This window comes from Thalia democratica, chromosome 4, assembly GCF_965202585.1.
Source record: "Thalia democratica chromosome 4, ktThaDemo2.hap1.1, whole genome shotgun sequence".
Classification (NCBI taxonomy): Eukaryota; Metazoa; Chordata; class Thaliacea; order Salpida; family Salpidae; genus Thalia; species Thalia democratica.
The window spans coordinates 32,428,267-32,450,361 of NC_139168.1; the positions used below are offsets into that span (position 1 = coordinate 32,428,267).

The 22,095-nt window shown below is 27.0% G+C and overlaps 2 protein-coding genes across 2 annotated transcripts; both read left to right on the forward strand.

Annotated features, from left to right (window-relative positions):
* The first annotated feature begins 15,755 nt into the window (after nucleotides 1–15,755).
* Nucleotides 15,756–18,038, forward strand: LOC145834025 (centrosomal protein of 78 kDa-like). The gene has a single exon (XM_082941334.1). The coding sequence runs from the start codon at nucleotides 15,767–15,769 to the stop codon at nucleotides 17,693–17,695; it is 1,929 nt and encodes a 642-aa protein (XP_082797460.1). The 5' UTR covers nucleotides 15,756–15,766; the 3' UTR covers nucleotides 17,696–18,038.
* Nucleotides 18,039–18,503: 465 nt separating this feature from the next.
* LOC145834318 (exosome complex component CSL4-like) lies at nucleotides 18,504–21,762 on the forward strand. Its single transcript, XM_082941717.1, has 4 exons — nucleotides 18,504–18,572; nucleotides 19,508–19,683; nucleotides 20,007–20,180; nucleotides 21,296–21,762. Exons 1-4 carry the CDS (start codon nucleotides 18,536–18,538, stop codon nucleotides 21,494–21,496), a joined length of 588 nt encoding a protein of 195 aa, XP_082797843.1. The 5' UTR covers nucleotides 18,504–18,535; the 3' UTR covers nucleotides 21,497–21,762.
* The last annotated feature ends 333 nt before the right edge of the window (nucleotides 21,763–22,095 follow it).

Below are 22,095 nucleotides of genomic sequence, written 5' to 3' on the forward strand. Positions count from 1 at the left end.
TTAGTCTTTCTTTCTTCCGAAGTCTTCGATCTTTTGCTATTGGATGGTTTTACAGAGCTGCAGCTTTCAGTCTCTGGTTGAAAGTAACTTTCAGTGCCAGGACTTTTGGTGAGGAAAAACTCACTGTCATCAGACAATCTTTCGTAATCTGGTGTTAGTTCTCTTTCAACTGAGCTAAAGCTAAACACTTCAACTATTTTTTCCTCATTTTCAAATAATTTGTCATCAATAAACTTTTTGCTTTCACGTTTTACTACCTCAATTTTTTGCTTTACTGAAAATAATGAATCATTATCCCCCTTGTCAAAATTACTTGGTTTTCCCAGCTCAGTAGCGACTTTAACGCTTGATTGAGATTTTATATCAATCAGACATTCTTTTGGTGGATCACTAGAAGCAACTTTTATAAGCTCTTTTTCAGGTATGTTTTTTCCTACTTCATTGTTTTCAATGAAACCAAATACCATATTGAAAGTAGCATCATCATGATCAACTACATCAGAGTTCTCCGTTATGCCTTTCCTCGCGTTTTGAGCAGTTGAAGAAGCACCTAGGAACTCATTTTTCAAACTAGACTCAGTTTTGTTTCCACTATAAAGCTCAGAAGTCTGACTTGATTGTGCATTGTTAGATACAATGGTCTTTTTCTTGGCACAGAATTGATTTAAACTTGTATTGAATAAATTGTTGCATGAACAAAAGCTGTTCTGAACTGCTTTTTGAGTTGGAAAAGCACATTTCTCTTTTTCGTTTACATCGATATTAAGTTCGATTTTAGAGTATTCGCAACTCATAGGGCTCTTTTTACCGGCTCTATCGAAGGTAACAGCTTCGTTGTTAGACAAGTTTTCTGAAGTAAAGCTATTCATGGACTCATTTGACACCGTTAAGGCAACATCCAAGCATCTTATTTGCTTTTCATCGTCAGACTCGCTTACACTACAAATGCAAGAAGATGAACCCAAGTCTTCATTTGAAATAGTTAAACCGTCATTTTTATTTTTCCAGCTCATTTGGTTTCGGATGTGGCCGTCATCACCACCTGATACACTTGCTTCTACATAATTGAGCATCTCAGCCATAACTTCTTTTACTATGAATAAATTGTCCATTATTAATTTTTTTAAACGTGTTGTTTTAGAAAATAATGTTGAAAAAAATTAAAAGTCTAGTATTTAGAATTGGGTTGACGTAACAATGCGTGTTTTATTTTTGTTCGAAATTCTTACACATTTTAAAATAATTTATAATAAATCTTTATTTGATTTTCGTACAAAAACAAAACTTTAAATTTAACTTTTTTATTACCCTTGTTTTGATAAATAAATGAACCAGTTTGTGTAAAATTAAAAAAAAAAAAGAGAGACTTTAACATAAGTTGTATTTTTAAAATAAAATTTAGGCAGCATTTTAATGTTTAGTTTAGAGTCATGAGAATAAAAAAATCACTTTGTACACTATAAAAAAAAATTACACAGCCTGTATTAAAGAACTTATTTGTAAATTGTTTATCCTGGACAAGACGTTAAACTGTATCCAAGTAGTGTACGACTCAATGATACTTTTTTTAATTTATTTTAATTATTAATGATTAGATAGAAGTTTGATGAGCAAAAATTAAAAAACATGAAATATTCTAAATTTTAGATTTATACCATACAATATAAAAATTGTAATAATTTAATTTGAAATTTCAAACATTTTATGTGAAATAAAGGCGAATATTTGTATCAAAAAATAACTAGAAAATAGAGCAGAGATAAAAATTTACTTTTTTAATTTACTTATTTTTAATGTTTTAACTATTTATTGATTTTTCTAAACTGTTTGTATAGCGTTTAAAGTTAACGTTATTTTAAAATTAATGTAATTGTTGACAGTACTTTTTAGAGTAATTAAGATAGTATTGATTTAGATTGTTAATATGTAAATGACAAGTTGTATATAATTTTAAGGTTATATACCATAATTGCCAAAATGAATTGCGTACAGTATTTAAAAATCCCCAATATATATATATATGTAATATAAAAAATTTGGCTTATAAGAGTTTGTTTAACAAAAAATAGTTATTTCATTTGAATCATATTATATGATGTTTTAACTTTTAGATAACTGATTAAAAGCTATTGAAAAAGTTAAATTTGATAAACAACTTTTGTTTGTTGGGTGAAAGCCAATCCATTCAGTTTCAAAAGTAAATTAAAGTTTTTACATTTCATTTGATATAGCATAGTGGTAAAAATTATCAGAAAATTAGTTTCCATTTAAATATTTTATGAAACTTATCGCATTATTTAAACTAAACTTTTTTTGATATGAGTACATCAAAATTTTAAAATTATTTTTATTATAAAGTTTTAAAGTAGTTTTTTTTACTGGTTGCTTATGGACCAATTTAATTTAAGACAAATTTCGAATGAAGTTAAAGAACTTAATTTTTCAATAAATAGTTGTCTTTTGAATATAAAACACTATCTATTACAGTAGAAGAGTCATAGAAGCTAATTCAGTTAAATGCAGTTAAAATGAATAAAAGGGGTCTATTTTGCTTCAGCAGTTATATTTTTTAAAATTCTATCTGTTGCTACAATATTGAAAATTAGAAAAGAATATTTTGAGTTATTTAAAATATAAATTAATAAAGGAATGGAACTTTATTATATGCAAACTGCTTGACCTGTCTTTGATAGAAGTATAATTTCTTATTAGACTTTTTTAATTTTTAGCGATTTTAAATAAATAAAAACCTATTAAAATAATTAAGTTTCTTATGATATTTTATCATACTACAGTGATCTACTTGACTTGAGTATAAAAGTACGATTAGACTAGTTTTAGATTTAAAAGGAAAACTATTAAACATTAAAACTTAACTTATTTTAGCAATTTTTAGATAAATAAAAAATGTAGGTTTTAATATTAATACATTTACATAAAGTTGAACTTATTTTATTTGTTATTCGTAACGTTAGTTTAATTTTTTTAATTTGTTTGTCGAATATAAAAGTACTTTTTATAGCTAACGCTATTTACAACAGTTTTTGTACTTCAGGGATTTTTTGAGTAATATATGCTTAAATAAAACATATGAACTGAGTTTTAACTTTTGTTATTTTTGGTTAATGTTTTGTTTTGCCTAGGTTTTATTTAATAAAACTATAATTTTGAATACTGAAACTTAGGTTGAATTTAAAACTAAAAGTTATAGCATGAAAATATTTAAATTCATACTCAGATATTAAAAAAAAATGTTTTAACAAAAACATACACCTTATAATTGGAAATACTCAATCTATTTAAACTTGGAAACAAAATGATAAATATTTCAAGAAACACCTTAATTCAACATTTTAAAATGTTAGTAAATTATAACATATTAGCTGTTTACTTCTGTTCCAGTTGTTTATAAAATATAGGTTATTACATATGATAAATAAAAAATTAACAAACTTTTTTTTGTTATTCTTTAACCCAGTTAGTTATATTTTGCTTTTTTTATAGCTATTCCCAACCCAACAATGTTAAAAAGTAGCGAGAGTTTTTTATAAATAAATATTATTATAATGCAGCTTCAGCTTAAGTAAAAAAGAAATAATTTAGTTTGATATTGCAAAAAAAAAATTTTCTTTTGTATTCAATTATAACAACATCTCAAATACTTGAACTGATATTTAAGTTGTTAATTTATAAAGACTCTGTTTCATAACTTAAAAAAAACCTTATCATGAGATTTAAGAATAACTACATTACCTAAAATAGTTATATATTTGTTATAAGCAGTGTAAACTTGCAATTTTGCACAGTAATTTGTTCATCATTTACTTTACGTTAGACAGAAGATTTTGAGAGTTATTTTAAAATTTCTTAAAACAAGTTATACTCTTTCTAAAACTTTTTCATTGTCTTTATATACGTTGGTTTCTACTTTAAGAATATTTCTAAAGAATAAGACTACTTAATAACAACACTGGTAGTTTTAGTTAATATACATATATGCTTAATGTTATGTCCTGTTAAATAATAATATTTTTACCTAATTATGTTTTGCTCGCAGAACTTAATTACAGTTTTTATTAGTAAAAAAGTTAATAAAATGACAATACGTTCAGAACAAACGTTTATTGGTACTACCGAGATTTCACTGCTATAATGCCAACAAACGTTTGTTCTGAACGCATTACATTTTATATTCGCTCACGTTTGTTTGAGCACTTTACTATTATCTAGCTAGTGACTTTTATAGTCTATATTGTAAAAAAAGTATGTTAAATAAATGTTTTAAAAATAAAATCCGCTGTTTAAGTAAAACGTTTACTTTAGTTTTTGTCTACTTTGCAAAGTATACTAAAAAATAAAAAAACTTAAAATCCGGAATGGATTACTATGTTAAATAGATTTTTCATATACAACAGTTGCTTGTCGAATTGATAAGCTTATCATTGAATCACTTATTGAATTGAGTGTTTTAGTTATCCATGCAGCCTGTACATTTATAATAAAACGTTATATATTTTTAATTTAGTTTAATAATTAAACTGAAAAATCATTTATTTAGTTTTTTTTTATTATCTATTTTTAAGTACATTAACTTTTGTTGTAAAAAAAAAAATACAAATAAATGCATATAAGTTAAATTATTTCATATAAAAATGGATAAAGCATTAAACAATAGTCAGTTTTAAGTGTTAAATTTATAAGTTCTCAAACTTAATTACATCTTTTATTCTACATTGTAAGTGAAAAATATAATTCATTTATGAACAAATATAATTAATTCCCGTTGTCAAAAAGGAGGCTTCATAATCCAAATAGATTTAATTGGAAATTCAAGTAAGCCGTAAATACGGGGTCAGAACAAATGCCAGTTATCTTTTATTTCAGACAATTAAACAAGTTTATTCAAAAAAAAAAAAAGCTATATAGCTCAGAAATAAGCTTTCAAATAAGGCTAAACTAAACTATTTACTCACAAAGCTTTCATCATTTATTTTACATTATCAATGTAGTAAACGGCTTTATTTATTTGTGAATGATTTTCTGTCTAAATAGATTTATTTTTATTTAAAAATTGTATAAGCTGAAATCTGTTAGACATTTTGTTTATAACAGTTTAAGTTTATTTTTTTATAAACTTTAATAAAATTTTGAAGTGTATAACAAAAATAACTTATTTTGAATATTAAATCATTATTTCTAATTTTTAATGATTATACTTGCAAATTAAAAAAACAAAAACTTGAAAACATAATGTACACTATACTATATATATTTAAAGTAACTGGATAATAATTATATATATTTGATATTATCAAATACAAACTTTACTTAATTTTTGATAACGTTGTTTAATTTTTTTAAATCCTAATTATTTTTTTTTTAAATATATTTTTCATTTATATATCCCACTTGATTTTATTTGTAATTAAAATTGATCCAAAATGAGTTTTAAAGAGTAAAAGATAATATTAATACTAAGCAATTTACAATCTCAAAAGTTGCATGCTTTTTTTTCTTTAAAATGTCAGTATCTTGTTTTATAAGTCAAGAATGTATAGATTTATTTACTGAAGAAGCTTCTGAGGCTGAGATGCGGACATCTATGCCACAGAGTGTGTCTTCAGCTGTGGTTAGACACTAAATCATTTTGTCCTAAATGTAGATCTGCAGTTACAGCCGATAACGTCGTGCAAAAACTTTACCCATCTGATAATGAAGTTATTAGTATTGCCTATAATAAATCATTTGATGAAACAAGATGTGTGTTTGAAAGCTATAATGACAAAAACAAAAAATTGAAGGAAAAGTTTATGGAAAGAGTTGTAGCTCTTGAAGAAAAGAACTTCTAATTTGCAAATGATTTACAATATGCTTCAGGTGAAAAAATGTTTTCAAGCAAGAAATATTGTATTGTGTCTATTATTTACCGTTAATCTACAATATTCTGTAGTACTTATTTTTATTTTCAATATATACATATATTTACCTACTATAGCTCCTATTATTTCCTTACAGTATTTTTTTACAGAGCTTCGTTTAAATGTGTTAACCCGTTAAATACTATTTTAGAAATTACCACTATAAAAATACTGTTTAATTTGTTATTATATTATACTCCAGTGAACTTGTTTCGCTTGGATCTTTGATTACAAACTTTAAATTAATATTTTTGAATAGTTATAGACTTTTAAAAAATTTGAATGTATTATTACACAGCCTACTGACTATTTTTTTTAAAAATATGAAAAAAAAATGCTTTTACAAGTACATTAAGGATTTTTATTATGGTTTTTGTAACTTTTTTTGTGGTGACGTGTTACAAGATAAAATGAAACTGTTCAGGTCACCAAAAAAAAAAGACTCAGAAAACTATCAAGAAGAAGCAAAAAAATTTGTAGTTACTGACAAGTTTACAAATATAATTATTAGTATCTTTCGAATAAAAAACTTAAAAAAAAAAGTTAGCATATATCTAATGAAATTTTCGAAATTAATAACGACCTTTACTTTGTCATTTACACAGGTATCACGACAATAAAAATGAAGTTTACAAGATACCGTCGAAATTAGGTTACCATTGGTGTGCATCAAGTAGTGTTCGAAACATTGTACTAGTTTTCTTCAAAGAGAAACGAGGTGACGTTGACGTGGAAGGCAAACTATTTGGTCCAATCAACAAACAATGTGCTAGTTTGATGATGTTTCTTGTCTCGATCAGTTGTGGATTGTTGGAGGATCCGAGCGAGCTGACATTGGAAACTACAAAACAGTCAACGCAGTACAAGTTTATGACCAGTTTAAAAAACTCCCACTCCATCACCTATCGAAATGATACAAGAAAGATAATTGGGTCACAAATATATTGTGTATAAGAACAAATTGTTCGTCTTTGGCGAATGTTGCAATGGCTACCTAAACATTGTAGAAACGTATTCATTATATTTCAAAAGATTTGTTATGATGGTTCCAATGAAAGTTAGTTTGAAGGAATTTTGCTTGTTTCAGAACTAAGCATTTCGTTTACATTATTGGTAGATGGAGTCATGGCGGTAAAACAAGTTCTATGGAAATTTACAATCTCGACACGAACGAATGGTCTGATGGTGAAGACTTTCCTGTACCTGCATCGGAATTACATGCAGTTAACAATAAAATTAGTGCATAGTTTTTTGTAGCAATAAAACTATTGACTACTTCATTTAATTAATGTTATATACTTTAAGTTGTTTCAGTGGTTTAGTTATAATAACCTTTATACCGTTGTTCCGTAGCTAATTAGAAAATGTGCACAATAAACTGTCCATTTTTGTTTAATGTTCACAGGGTCCGATTGTAATGTGGAGGTGTTTGGTTACCCAATTATTTACTAAGTCAACAAAATTTTTCAAAGTTTTTTTTTTGTTATATATCCTTATTTCTAATCTAGTTTACCTAAACGAATTATAAATTTATCAAAAAAAAAATTTCAGCTAAGAATAAAAAAATCATGAAAAAAGTCCTAAATGTTATTTTGCTGACTCAGCAAATATAAAGGGAAACACCTCAACGTTTCAATTAGACTCGTGTTCGCAAGCAGTTTATGTAATTTTAATAAAGTTCACTTTTTGTGGTAAGTTTTATAGCCCCTTTTTTTATGAAAATGTAAATTTAATGTGAAAGAAGTAATTAAAGAGTAAAATTTTAAAATTTATTTAACATAAATGTGTTTAAAATAATAAATGTTCATTATAATAATTCTTTATTGTAGTTAACAGTTATTACCTTTCTGATCTAAACTGTCTATATATAAATACTTATTTATTTAGCAATCTAGGTTATTTATATTTTTTTAAGAATTATGAAACTTAAGTAACTTAGCACACATTACTGAGCAAATTTTAATTAATAAATTTGTTGCGAACGTTTTATACCTTTTTAGTGCTTAAATTAACAAAGTAAAAAGCGTTTGAGTTAAACAGTATAAATCTAAGGGCACGCAGAAATTAGTCAAGACATATTTCCAATAAAAACGTTTTTGTAGTTTGGCGATTAAGTGTGTTTTTTTGTTTGTTTCAAAAACTTTAAGCTTAGTTTTAACCTGGAATAATTTCGGATCGGAAATGTTGCCAAAAGAAATGAGAAAACGGTTTCTTTTGAGAAGCCTAGGGCTAGGCGAAATTCGAAACTTCATTTGCGTGATTTTATATATATAGATTTTAATTTAACTTAATTGACTATAAAACATTGCTCATTTTACTTGGTAAGGAATAAAATGTAAATGTGATTATACATTTGATTTTATGCAGTAAAAACTTAAATAATGAAATTTCTTTGAAAAAATAAGTTTTCATTTAAGTTTATGTTTTTCTTGCTCGAAGAATGTTAACTTTTAGTAAAAAAAAAGAAAAACTTAAAATAAAACTGTTGTATACATGTTTAAAATTAATTGAAAACTTATAATTACCTATATACCCTTTTACTTCATATTTTTGCAAAAAAAAAAGTCTCAAAAGTTTTTAGTGGATAAATAAAAAATGTTAAATATTGAAGCTAGGAATATACGAGCAAAACTACTTACTTGCTCTTCATAAAATTGCCTTGTTTTGAATTAAACGTTTGCTTATTTGTTTTTAAGTAAGGGAATTTTAAACTGCCTTTTAGCATTACTTCAGTTTGAAATTTGAAAATGTGTACATGACAATAAAAAGTAGTTCAAAAACTTAAATAACTTTAAAACCATACTTTTAACTAATAGAGTAAATGTTTAAATAACATAATAAACTTAGTAGAAGCAATAATTTCATTATTAAAGATTCTCAAAGGTAAATAATTTTATTACTTTTGTCATGTTCACTTATTCTAATTGAATAGTTTATTGAACAAAAAAAAATACTCAAAATGTTTTGTCCTAGGATCTGGTGCACAAAGAACCTTTCAGTTATCGAGTCGTACACCACTGATACTTTTTAACGTCTTGTTCCGGACCAGTAACCTCAAAATAAGTTTATAAGTGGTGTGTAGCTTGACCAAAAAGTGTTTTTCAACACTATAGAGTTTGCATAGACTCAGGATAAGTCAGGCTAGTAAGATAGTTATGATACAAATTGGCCAACTCAGACTAGTTTGCTTTTTATTTAAAAACTACCAGTTATATATCTTAATAAATACTAATTAAGATTGTTAACGGCAAACATTTAAACATTAATAACAAGTATATTTATTAGTAAAGTATAATTAGAAAAAAATTAATTGAATAAAATAATTGAATAAATTTTTGGTTAAAAGAAACTAAATAAAGGAAAATGGATAAGTATAAAGTAAATTTAAGTCAAAGGACAAAGTTACAAAAACTTTAAAAAATAGTTAAAGGAAGTTAGATGTTAGAATACAATAATGCAATAATAAACTTAATATGTTAGCACTACAAAAATTTTAGCAAAATAAAAGAAAGTTGTTACTACTATTTTTAAATCTAATAATTCTGTTTCAAGTCATAAGATTTCTAAAAAACTTGGTGTAACGCAAACACTTATTTATTTTTAAATATGATACATTCACTGTTTTAATTTTATACTAAGCCAGCCAACTTAAAGTATGATAAACTCAGACAAATTCTGATTAATGAAATATTTAAAATATGACAATAAGTCGATTTCCAAAATTTATCAGAGAAATACTTCAATTTTAAAACCAACATGAAAATAGAGCAAAGAACCAACATAAAGCTTAGTTATTAAGTACTTAAATTTTTACTAAGACTACATCTAATTTTTTTAAAGTTTGTGAGTTTTACTGTATTATAGAATAATGTGATTGTAAATAAAAATAAATATCTGTACACATAAACACTAAGATATTTACTAGATTTTATTTTACAACTTTATTATAAAATAAGCTAAATAAAAGTTTAAAAAAACATTATTCTTAAAGTATATATATTATTTAAAGTTTTTTTATACACATGAAATGTTTCTAATTATATATATATGCTTTTTATAAAAAAATGTAAAAAATGCCATAGGTTTCAAAGTTGCCAAAAAACCTGGAATCTTGGAAAAACCTACAATCTAACAATTTAAACAAAAAAACCTGGAATTTGAGAAAACTTGAAAAAAAAACTCTAAATTTTTGAACAAAATTTACTAAAAAACCTGGAAAAATCTTGAATTTTAAGCAATTTTAATTTTCAAAAATTAAGTAATGAAATTTATCATACTGATATTTTTGTTATAATAATTTTTTATGAAATAACATGTTGAAACACTTAAAAATAAGCTAGTATAAATCTGCTCATTTGAAAAACTTTAAAGAGCTTCAGATAAAAATAGTAGTATATAAAAAAACATTTAAACAAACTTAACAGTATCTTTTTAATACTGTTATTCTATTTAAAACAGTTTTTACCTTCTAATTAATTTTATACCAATAATAGACCCAAAAACTTGTACATTAAAAACTTAAAAGATATTTCTAAAAAACTTTTAGCAACCTTGTAGGTTTGCACTGTAGTAAAAAAAAAATTAATTAGTATTTACACTAAGCAAGATGAATGTCAGTTTATTTTGCTTTGAATTTTATTGATAATAAATTAATTAAAAATAATGTGGTAATAGGTTTTAAAACACTTAGAATTTTGAACAATTTTATATGAAAATGATGAGAATTGGTTTACTTAAGAAATCACTATTATATATAATACAGGGTTGCAATGTCGTCCTTTATTTCAAGCTTCAAAGTGGTTAAATTATAGCCTGCCAAAGATACTAATAACTTTGTAGTTTTTATAAAATATGTTGTGCATATTGTTATTAAGTTTTATTATGTGGATTGTTAATTTAAAAAAATGTTTTCAACTAAAAGCTTTGTCAATTTATGATCTGAATTACTACTATTGATAATAGTTACATACAGGGTTGCCAAAAAACTTTGAATTTGAAAAATTAAAAAAAAATAAAATTTGATCAAAAATCACTAAAATACCTAGAACATCCTGAAACTAAAAAAAATATATCTTAAGTAATGAAACTTAAATTAGATACCAAAAATCTATCAAATAGAAGTTTTTTTTTTGTTAATAAACACATTTAAAGTAGATTTACAGTATCTCTTAAATGTCCTCATACTATTTAAAACAGTTTTAATTTATTTTTATGCTAAAAGTAAACCAAAAGACTTGATGTTTAAAAAACCTGGAAATTTTTTTCGAAAGACCTTTGACAACCCTGTAAGTAAGATAATAATAATTGACAATAATTGTGTTATAAAAATAGTATTATAAGTCTATAAAGTAAAACACCTAAATTTTAGTATGTATGTAACCATAAAAATAAAATCTAAATGTGTAGTGATAAAATCTTTTTAAAACATATAATGTTTTTTTTTAAATTTCAGTTTATAGCAGTCCTGTTAGTTTGATTTGAACTCAAATTTTTTTGTTATAAATTAAAGTTTAGCAGAAAGAATTTCTAAAAAATCATTGCCTTTTAGAATTTTTTTTAGTAACATTAAGACTATTAAAAAATTAAAACTAGTTAAGATGTAATTAAATACTATTACAAAAGCTTGACATGTTGTAAGTTTAAAAAAAGAGTTTATCAACAATTCTTATGTTTTTCATCATTTATCCCTAATTTCAATGTTTAAGAGACAAATTTACCTTAAAGTCTAACTAGGATGATTATTATATGTTATATAAAATGTTCTAACAAATAATGTTAGAGCACATAGCTAAAAGATCTCATGTCAAAACTGTTGGTGTTTAAAAATAATTGAAATTTTAGTAGTGACCCTATTTATAGCAGTGTGTTTTGTAAACTCAAGGCTTGCTGCAATTTTTTATCAGTTGCATTATCTATTGCTAAGACATATTAAATGTTAAAATTATAGTTTTGAAATGTAATTTTTTTTTCTTCAAGAGCAACAATTTATTTTTGCTAAAGACAATAAATTTTAAAGTATTTAGTGGCTTAAGTTCGCACTGGTGCATAAATTTGAACATATAAGTCAAATGTTTTGTGTTAATATATGTTCATATTTTTTAATTTTGCATAGCTTTTATCCCTTGAAGAATTAACTTAAGTCAATTATTATATAGATAAACAAATATATAAAGAATCAGTATAAAGAATTATCACAAAAAGTATTTTTGAATTTATATATACCATGTGATTTAAAATCTTCATATTGACCACCTAGTGTTTAAATCAGGGTTTCCCAAACTCATTTACTAAATTGCCCCCTTTTCAGAAATTTGAAAAAAAATCGCCCCCCATGATTTTATAAAGCTTTTTTTTCTTCTTGAGTACGCACTTTTGAGCCAAAAAAGTTGTATTCGAAATGTCATTTAATCTTGAATTTATTATTCACGCTCTTTTGGGCAATGTTCAAAGTAATTTAAAGGGCTTGAAAAAATAGTTTACCGTTATTTTCTTATAAGCCCAGAAAAGTGTATAAAAATACTTAAATATTAAAAAGCCTTTTGTAATCTGTAATCAATTCTGTTTAAATATGAATTGTTTTGAAACTAATGAAACCTTTAAGTTAGTTGTGGACAACTTTTGTAGTCAACAAGTCATTTTTACTAAAAAATCCTTTCTAGTGTCGACTTGTTAAAAAAATGTACTTGCGGGCTACATTATTTAAAAAACTAAGATATAAAAAAAATAAAAATCTCAAGCAAAATTTAACAAGTTGATTTACTATTATTGCGATATAGGAAGTACTATTGTGAACTGAAAACCAAATTGAAAGCGTATTTCAAAGTAATAAGTATCAAGAAGCTAAAGTTTATTGTTTTGCACACAAGTAGTTTTTAAGCTACTTAGTGGGCTGAAATTTGACTGGATCTATGCCGTACGTTACCCATCTAAAATCTTAACTGAAACCTAGGCATATTCTAAAACTATTTTACCATAGATTAAAAAACTACAAAAGAATGACCAGCTTATTTTACACAGAATGAAATAAATATTAAAACATCATTGCTGATCCAGTTTTAGGAAGTTTGACCGACTGGGTGATTATCTCACATGAAAATTGGTTTAATCAATAGCTTCTGTTAATGGACAAAAATTATTAATTTCAATGCTCAAAGGTATTATAAGCAAGTTAGTTGAAAAGATAAAAACTTAACTTTTTAAACTATATGTTTTGTAGTAGAACACCATGATTCAGTATTTGACTTGCAATAACCTTTAAAAAACTAAACCTTAATCCTAACAATTTTTTTCAAGTTTAAATAAATAAAAATTAAAGGTTTTACAATTAATTTTGTGGACAGAAAGTAATCTATTAAAAATATTTTGATTAGATTAAAATTTTGGTTTGTAACTGTAGCAGTCTTTTCGATGGCTTTTTTAATTCTGTTCAAAAATGAATTTGTTTTCTAGCTATCAATCTATAATAATTTATCAGAGGAAAATAGTAAAAAATTAAAAGCTAGGGTTAAAATATTAAAATAAACAACACATTTTAATTGCCAAAATATTTTGAATTAAGATAAAACAAAAAAAAGTTGTACTAATAGTTTAAAATCCTTAATATACAGTTTTTTAACAATAATAAATCAAGTTAGAAAATAAAACTGACTTTAAGAATGTTTTTAGTGAAATAGTTGAAGTCATTTGAAATAGAGACCTCAAATCTATACTCTTTTTAAGTCCAAAAAACTTTATTGGTTTACAAGATTTTTTTACTTATACAGACTAAACAAGTAATAATAAAAATATGTCAAAAAAATATCTTTTAAACAAATATTATATTCACTATGCTATAAAAACTTTTAGTGTAATGTAAAACAACAAAAATAAACTACAAAATTAATTAAGTCAAAACAAAACCACTCAATAAATACAGTAGACTTGAATTTGCACTTTGAACAAAATCAAAAAGTGCTTACTCAAAAATGCATTATAACTTTTTTTTACAAAAGGCAAATTTCAACATATTATAATGCAATACTGTTATGAATAAACGTGAAATCCACTGAAACATAAAAAAATATTTATTAAAAAAGATTGATCTATATAAGCTTTTAAGTATAATAAAGTTTTTGTTTTATTAATACTTACTTAGTTATATACTTTATTTAAGTTAACTTAAGAAATTTTAAACTTGCACTTTTTTTTGAGTAAAAGTGCGAACTCAAGAGGAAGTCTACTGTAATTAGTATTCATTAGGCATTAAGCAAACCTGTTGTAGAATAAATAAGTTAATAAAATTGTTATCATAAAAAGACTACTTAAGTACAATACAAACAAGCTCAATGAAGAAATCTTTTATAAAATCAACTAAAATTGAAGACCTTACAGAAAATAATGTCTGCAACTGAAGTCTAATCTAATGTGAAGGATGAGCTTCATGACTGATTGCAAGTTTTTCTATATCTGGCTCTAAATCAATCAAACAAAGCCTCAAGTCACCTCCTTAACAAATATCTAGATTATATATTTTGCTCAAGATGTTGATAACTGAACTGAAAGCTTTCTCAACAATATAGCTAGAAGGAAAAACTATAAACAACAATCTAACTTCCTTCTAAATGATTGGATACTAATGCCTTAGTTTTTGTTGAGTCCAAAAGCTTTTATATTGTTCTTTGGGAAAATTTACTTTAAGTTCAAGGTCAGTTTGTAAGTCTGAGAAAGTTTCCTGTCAGTCAACGTTTACTTCAAAAAGATCTGCTTTGAAGGGATCCATAATCCACTTCGGGACGTTTAATTGACCTCAGGGTCAAATATTTACTGTCAAGCTAAAGTTAGTAAAATAAAAATATAAAAAGTAACAATTTCATGACTGCCCAAAATTATAAAATCGCCCCCCATTTGTCCCCTTACTAGTTATTGCCCCACCCCCCTTTTGCCCCTATACTAAAATTCGCCCCCAACTTACTAAAATCACCCCCAGGGGGGCTTTATCGCCCACTTTGGGAAACCCTGGTTTAAATAAATTAAAATTCATTAGATTTGTTAGCCAATAAATTCAAACAGTGAAAAATACATCTCTTAGGAATTTGATGCCATTAAAAACATTTCTCTTAAAAAGTAGCTTGTTGTTTTGGTCTAACATATATTCCTGTTTTTTGCTATATTTTAAAAATATTTTTTCATGAACCAAAAGTGTTTTCAGTTTATTGCATTACCATTGTGATTATTTAATTTAGAAGTAACACAGCCAAACAAACTTTTATTAAGGTCTTAAATAAATTAATACCCATTAAAAATATAATAAAACTGCAGAGATTCTGGTTTAATGTACGTATTAATAATCATGATTATTTTGAGATTGTCTTGGTTAAATGAGTACTTTAGGACTGTATTTTAAGTGCAAGCTTAAATGTCCAACTACTGTATAAATATTTGTTTTGAGTTTATAGTTGTATACTTTAACTACTTAAAAACCAGTATATGTACGTTCAGAACAATCTTATTCATAAAAGATTAGCTTTTTTATAAAAAAAAAAGTATTTCTAAACATTTTTTTAACATGGCTACTTAAACCAAAAACCTTTATACACGTTTTTGTTATAGTAGAGACAACCTATGTCAGTATAAAAAAAGTTGGCAATAAGTTTCAGTACTTTTGAACAGGTACGTTTGATAAATATTAGTTTAAAGGTATAGTTTACCAACTTAAGTTATTTGAAAAATATATACAATAAATATTGTATTAGTAATTTTATATTAATTAGTGTTTGTATATTTGTAAATTTTTTCTTAATTTGACATATAAATTTAATTAAAAAAATCTCTATATCAACAGATATTTTGTTATTTATAATAAATTTAACATGTCATTGGACAATGTTTTACAAAGGTACTGTGACCCATCTGATTTTTATAACTCCTACAAAAGCTTGTGTGGACTTCAAGACTCAGTTCCTGTTAATTTAGTTAAAGCTCATTACAAAAACCACAGATTGGAGCTTAATGCTGATAAAGTTAGAGTTTTTGACTGGGCGCCTATAATAAACGCATTGAAGTTTGACAAAAGCTTAGAAGCTTTATCAGTTTTTAGTATATATAAACACCAGTTGAGAACAAGAAGAAAAACACTGAGGTTTAAAATGAACTGTCCTCCAATTCACACAAAAGATGTTGTGAAGAAACTTGCACTTTCAATGTCATTTTTACTTAAAAAGTCGAACAAAATTACTTCTGTTGAGCTTCAAGGTATACCCTTTACTGAAAGAGACCTCATGACAATTGCTAAAGGAGTTGCAAAGAACACTTCACTGACAAAGTTCTCTTTAGACTACTGCCCTGTATCTGAAAAAAGTGCAAAATCACTGTGTAACAGCTTTCAAACACATCCAAAAATTGCACACATTAGTTTGAGTGGGTGTAACTTGACATCCTCTAGTGCAAATGAAGTTTGCAAACTGCTTCACAATCAGTCTCTTGGCCTTCACAGCAAAAGATGGGTGGAGAGTCTGAGATACAGAACACCAGACTTAAAACAAATGGGTGGAATCAAAAGACTTACTTTAAATGCAAATCCAGCCATTGGTGATGATGGCATAACTCTGTTGTGTGAAGTTTTGCCTCAAGACTTGTGGGTCAAAGCAATTGATTTGCAGGGATGTGGGTTAAGTGAAAAAGGTGCAAGTTTACTATACTCGTCAATACAAATGAACAATAGCATTGTAGTGTTAGATATTAGAAATAATCCAATGATTAGTAACGCTAAAATTCGTGAAGTTCTGGCTAGTGTTTTACTAAATGCTGCAAAAGTAGAGGAAAAGGAGTATCCTTGGATTAAACATAAGTTTCCTAAGCTGGATCACAAAACTAATATTAGGCGTAAGCCAAATGTAAGAACACATACAACCTTTATGCCTTCTGTTGTTGAAATGAAAAGCAAAAGCTCTTTGAAATCACACAATGTTTCATTATCTTTCCAAAAAAATAAATTAAACAGTAAAAGGAATAGATCTAAACTTAGTAAAACTGCTAAAGCTGTAAATCCATTGGATAATTTTTGTGTTTACAAAAGTAGGAAATGCAGTCAGTATTTCAAGGATGTTCAATGTCTGATTGGTGACATGCAAAGAAAGCTTGAGCGGGCAAGTGAACTTGAAAAGACTTTGAAAGATATGATTATTAATCTAGAAGCTGAGAACTATGAACTGAAACTTAAGTTAACTGATGCACATGAAAACATGAGTGTAAAATCTAAACTTCAAGATGAAACTTTGCTAGAAAATGTAGAAGAGTCTTTCAATAAATTTCATGATTTTCTTGATAAACTTCATGAGGCAGGTCTTGGCTCACTCATAGAAAAAAGCGGCTATAAAAAAGGCATGAAAATTGATGATTCGAATAAAGAAGAGCTAGCTTTAAACAAGGAAAACAGTGAAAATGTTGAACATGTAGTTATAGAAAAGTCTGAAAAAGAAAACAGTGATTCTCTGGTATCAAGTTCAAAAAGCCAAAAGAGCATCAGTACAGAAAATAGCTTACGAAAGTCTAACGGTCTGCTGAGTGAAGTTTGCTTTGATTTACCAGAAGCTGCACATGATAGCCAGAAAGTTTTGTCAATAGACGATTTAGTTGCTATAAAGGATGGATCAGGATCAAATAACAGTAATTCAAACAAAATCTCTTCATCATCAAAAGAAAATTCCTTATCTTTGTCTGAAAGCATAGCTAAAAGTTCAAATTTTGTAAAAAGTCCTTCATCTTCACAAAACAGTAAATTGTGTACTTTCAAATACTAACAAGCTTGTTTTTAAGCATTTAAATTGTAAGTAAGTTTTTAATGTTTGTTTTAAAAAATGTATACCAAAAACCACTGTAATAAACAACACACATGTTGTAATTTTTTATGTGACCAAATTTTGTTGCAATAGTAATTTTTTCAAAAGCAATAATGTTTGGAAGTCCATATATTGTTATAAGTGTAAAGTTTGTTGATTAAAGTTTTTGATCGTTTAGCAGTCTACAAAGTATTTAAATAAAATATGCCATATGTATAAAACAATAATGCTAAGTTATAATTGGTTTTAATAAGTAAGTAGCTGCTTTAAAAGTTGTTTTAATTAATTTTTTTGATACACTACTAACCGGCCGCTTTATTTTACAAAATTCTTTAAGTATTCACATAAAATTTAACTTAACTCACTATTTAATTGTTTTTAAGTTAGTTGACTGTACTTTGAGTTTGTTTTATATCAATCTGTTTTCACTTAATTGAACTGTTTGTTTTTCTTAAACATTTTTGTATGTTTAGAGTTATCAAATTAATATTTATTCTATATTATAGTTATTATAAATAAACTCTTTGTTTTTTTTTAATAATTGCTGTTAAACATACATAAAACTTTTTTTAATTTACAGTTTCACACAACAATGCTACACTTAATTGCTAAAAAAGCATCAGAATTATTTATCTAAAGATTATGGTTGTTAACTGTTGTGATCTAAACATTTTAATTAATTTTGTTATTTTTTAAAATTAAACATTAATACTAATATTGTTTATAATTAAAAGTATAACAATACATTTGTATATAAAGATTAATTTAATTCAAAAAAAATTGCTTTTTTTTTTTTGTAAAATGGATGAAGTAATGCAAGGAGCTATATGTATACCAGGTAGTTACAGTAGACTAAAATTAAATGAATTCATTATATTGCTGTTAAGTACATAAATAATTTAAAACCATATGGTGGTCAAGGTATCTTTTTCACCAAAACTTATTATTGGTTCTTATATGAAAGCTTAAGGTATTGCGTATAAAAATATTTTGTGAAGTGTAAAATTTCAACCAAGTTTTTTAGAAACTGACATTTTATAAAGTTTTCAATACAAATGCATGGACCCCAGTTATTTCATTATTAAAGTTTTTCTGAAATGAGAAAATACTTTTCAGCTCTAGACCTATCCTAATTTATTTATAAAACATTCTTTATAGTTAAAAATATTTTAGTGTTGTAATTTTTAAACATAAACAAATAGTGTAAAATAAAATAATTTAGGTTGATTATATAAACAATAGTTATGTAAATATATAAGTTTGAACCAGATTGCTTAAAAAATAAAAGAAAACATAATTTTCGCTGAATTAGTTCTTTTTTGCTTATTTTTGTTTGCGTTACATAATGATCCTATTGAAAACATTAACTTTGACTGTGTATAAATAATATAAATATTACTTAGTGTTTTATTAATTGTTTTAAAGTTTCTGATAGCTAAAATAGAACTACACTAAATTAGAACAACTTGCAAAAATTAAGATTGACTCTCATGAGGCCTCAACTACATCGTATTATTTTTTTACCTCCAACAGTTTAAAGTTGAGGCGACTAAATTATTGTTTTAGTGTTTCAATAAACATAACAAAAACGGCATTTTAATTAAAACAACTTTAGTATTATTACGTCTTATATTTTGATGCGGTCTTACCAATCTCATTGAATTAGCTTTTAGTGATTGGTAATTAAAGTTTGAGTTGAAAATTAATCCTTGATTGTTTCATCCAACTTGCATCAAGTGTGTGTTAACAAAAAAAACATCCAACAACGAACAGGAGACAGGCTGGGGGACAGTGAGCAGCTGAAGGGCGGGTACGGCACGTACGAGAGGCAGGGGTACGTGTGCGCGTCGCTGACGGGCGTAGTGCAGCACGGCGACGGCGTCGTGTCCGTGCGACCCAGGCGGAAAGCTCAGCCCACGCCCAAAATCGACTCCCGAGTTGCCTGCAAGGTTGTGATAAGTTGTTGTGTGGTGTCAGGTAGCTTTTAAAAAGGTCTCGGGATAGCTTTACGCCAGAATGAAATAATTTAGTAGCTGTCACAAACCAGTTTTGTTTAATATATTTTATGTTTTAACATGTAGTGTTTTGAAATTAAATGAACTTACATGAATCTTCATAGTTTATTTTATTGCTTTTTTTTTAATTCTTGTTTGCAAAACTACATAAAAGATATTTGTAGTAAATACAAGTAGCAAAGTTGCATTTACGTCAATATCGTGTTTTAAAGTTCACAAATTTCGCCCACACATCATGCAACACAAACCAAACTCAGATAACGAAGCTGACCTCGCAGTTCGCCAGGTGCCAGATAGTCAGCGTCGGGGAGGAGAAGCTGAGCGACCCGCTGCGGGGGATGATACGGAAGGAGGACGTGAGGTCCTCGGACAGGGACAAGGTGGAGATGCACAAGTGCTTCCGGCCTGGCGACCTGACCATCGCCAAAGTGGTGAGTCTTGCCTGCTGAGGTTTTTGAATTTAACGCGCGGCAAAAGCGGTGAGTCTCTTTGATTGTCACGCTTGCTAGCTGATGATTGCTAGGTAGTTAGATTTTAGATGGAAGGTTTTTAATCTGAGAAAGTTGAAAACTTTTATGTGAGCTAAGAGTAACTACGAACAATGAATGCTGTTGTAATTTCTATTCTATATAAGCTTGAAATTTTCCTAAAAACATTCTTAAAATCAAAACAAGTTTGGAAGTTTTTTGTTGTATTTTTACGTACACCATTGGTTCTCCAAAATTTTTAATGATGAATAAAAATAATTTTTGTGCAACCAGGTAACAAACACTTCCTGTTATAAAAATATTAAGTTTTTTGTGTTTATAGATCAAAACTTGTTTAAAACTAATATCGAATTAGAAGATAAAATAACATAGTTTATTACCTATTTTTAAACCATTTTCGATACTCATCAAGTTTATGTGCACATTAAATTACTTCTTTCAAAACTAATGAAACACAGCTATACGGCTTTTTTAAAATGCCCAGTCCACTTACATCTTCGTAGGCCTGGACAAAACCTTAAAAGGTATCCGTGGTGTGCAACTCGATAACTGAAAGGTTCTTCTTGCACTAGGCCCTAAGACTAAATATTTTCAGCGTTTTTCTTTGTCGTTCAACAAACTAATAATAATATTAGGTTTATAACTTCAAAATGTTTAAGTTAACTACATTTTTCACACCATCTTTTTTCGTTTCGTGACAATAATAACATTTTTAGTAATTAAAATTTATAATCAGGGTTGCCACTTTATCTGGAAACCCGGAAAAACCTGGAGTTTGACAATAAAAAAAATCCTAGAAAAACCTGGAATTTTAACATGTTCAGTAGTAAAATTTCGATTTGACTCAAAAAATCTATCATATAAATAAAAATATTTGTCATCATCAAATTTTTTATACTATTTAACACAGTTTCTTACCTTTGACTTAGTTTTAAACTAAAATAGACACAAAAGTGTGTACTTTTGAAAACCTGGTAAAAAATTTTGAAAAAACGAGTGGCAACCCTGTATGACCAAACCATGCTCAAATCAACTTTCAAAATTCAAAACAATTTCAGCTGTCGGTGGGAGACGCGTCGTGCTACATACTGAGCACCGCGCAGCCCGAGCTCGGGGTGGTGGTGGCAAGGAGCGAGGCGGGCGGCGCCAACATGGTCCCTGTGTCGCACAGGCAGATGCAGTGCCCGGTGACCAGCCGCAAGGAGAGCAGGAAGGTCGCGAGGGCGCAGCCGCAGTTCGTCGAAATCGTCGAAAAGTAGAAATGTCGCGCGCGCGAGTAGGAAATCTTTGTCCTTAGTTAATTTTGTGAGCGTTTCTTTGCTGGTTTTGTGTTTGTTTTTCGTTTTGTCTGTTAAAAGGAGATTTGGTATTTTTGTGGGTAACTCAAAGTTTTTCGAGACAACTTATGAATATTTTACGAATTAAGAAAACTGAACTATTAAGTAAAACAATAATTGTAAGGTTTATGTGTTCAACTTTTGAATTTTTTTCTTTATATGTTTAGTTTAGAATTAAATATGTAGTACAAAAAACATAGAAATTTTAATTGTATTGTGTTTATTTATATCAATGTATCAAATGTATGGTTAAGTTTTAAAATTTTATTAAAATTACGCTTAAGTTTCAAAAAACATTTAAGCGTTTTAATATGTACTTGATACTGTAGTATTTTGAAACATAGTTAAGTCTGTTATTAATCTAGTTATGTTAACGAAAAATAAGCTTTTACTCTAAATAAAATTAATTTAGCAGTATAAAATAAAGTAATAGTTTTTATTTTAGTTTTGAGCGCTCTTTTCTATGTACACACGGGTTGAGTCTCGGATCGCGTAATCTTTGACCTAAGAAAGGAAACGAA

Excerpts from the sequence above, each read along its gene's own strand:
- LOC145834025 (XM_082941334.1), top strand. The coding sequence starts at position 15,767 with ATGTCATTGGACAATGTTTTACAAAGGTACTGTGACCCATCTGATTTT.
- LOC145834318 (XM_082941717.1), top strand. The coding sequence starts at position 18,536 with ATGGATGAAGTAATGCAAGGAGCTATATGTATACCAG. Across the intron at positions 19,684-20,006 it reads ACTCCCGAGTTGCCTGCAAG|ATAACGAAGCTGACCTCGCA; the intron begins GTTGTGATAAGT and ends AACCAAACTCAG. Across the intron at positions 20,181-21,295 it reads ACCTGACCATCGCCAAAGTG|CTGTCGGTGGGAGACGCGTC; the intron begins GTGAGTCTTGCC and ends AAACAATTTCAG.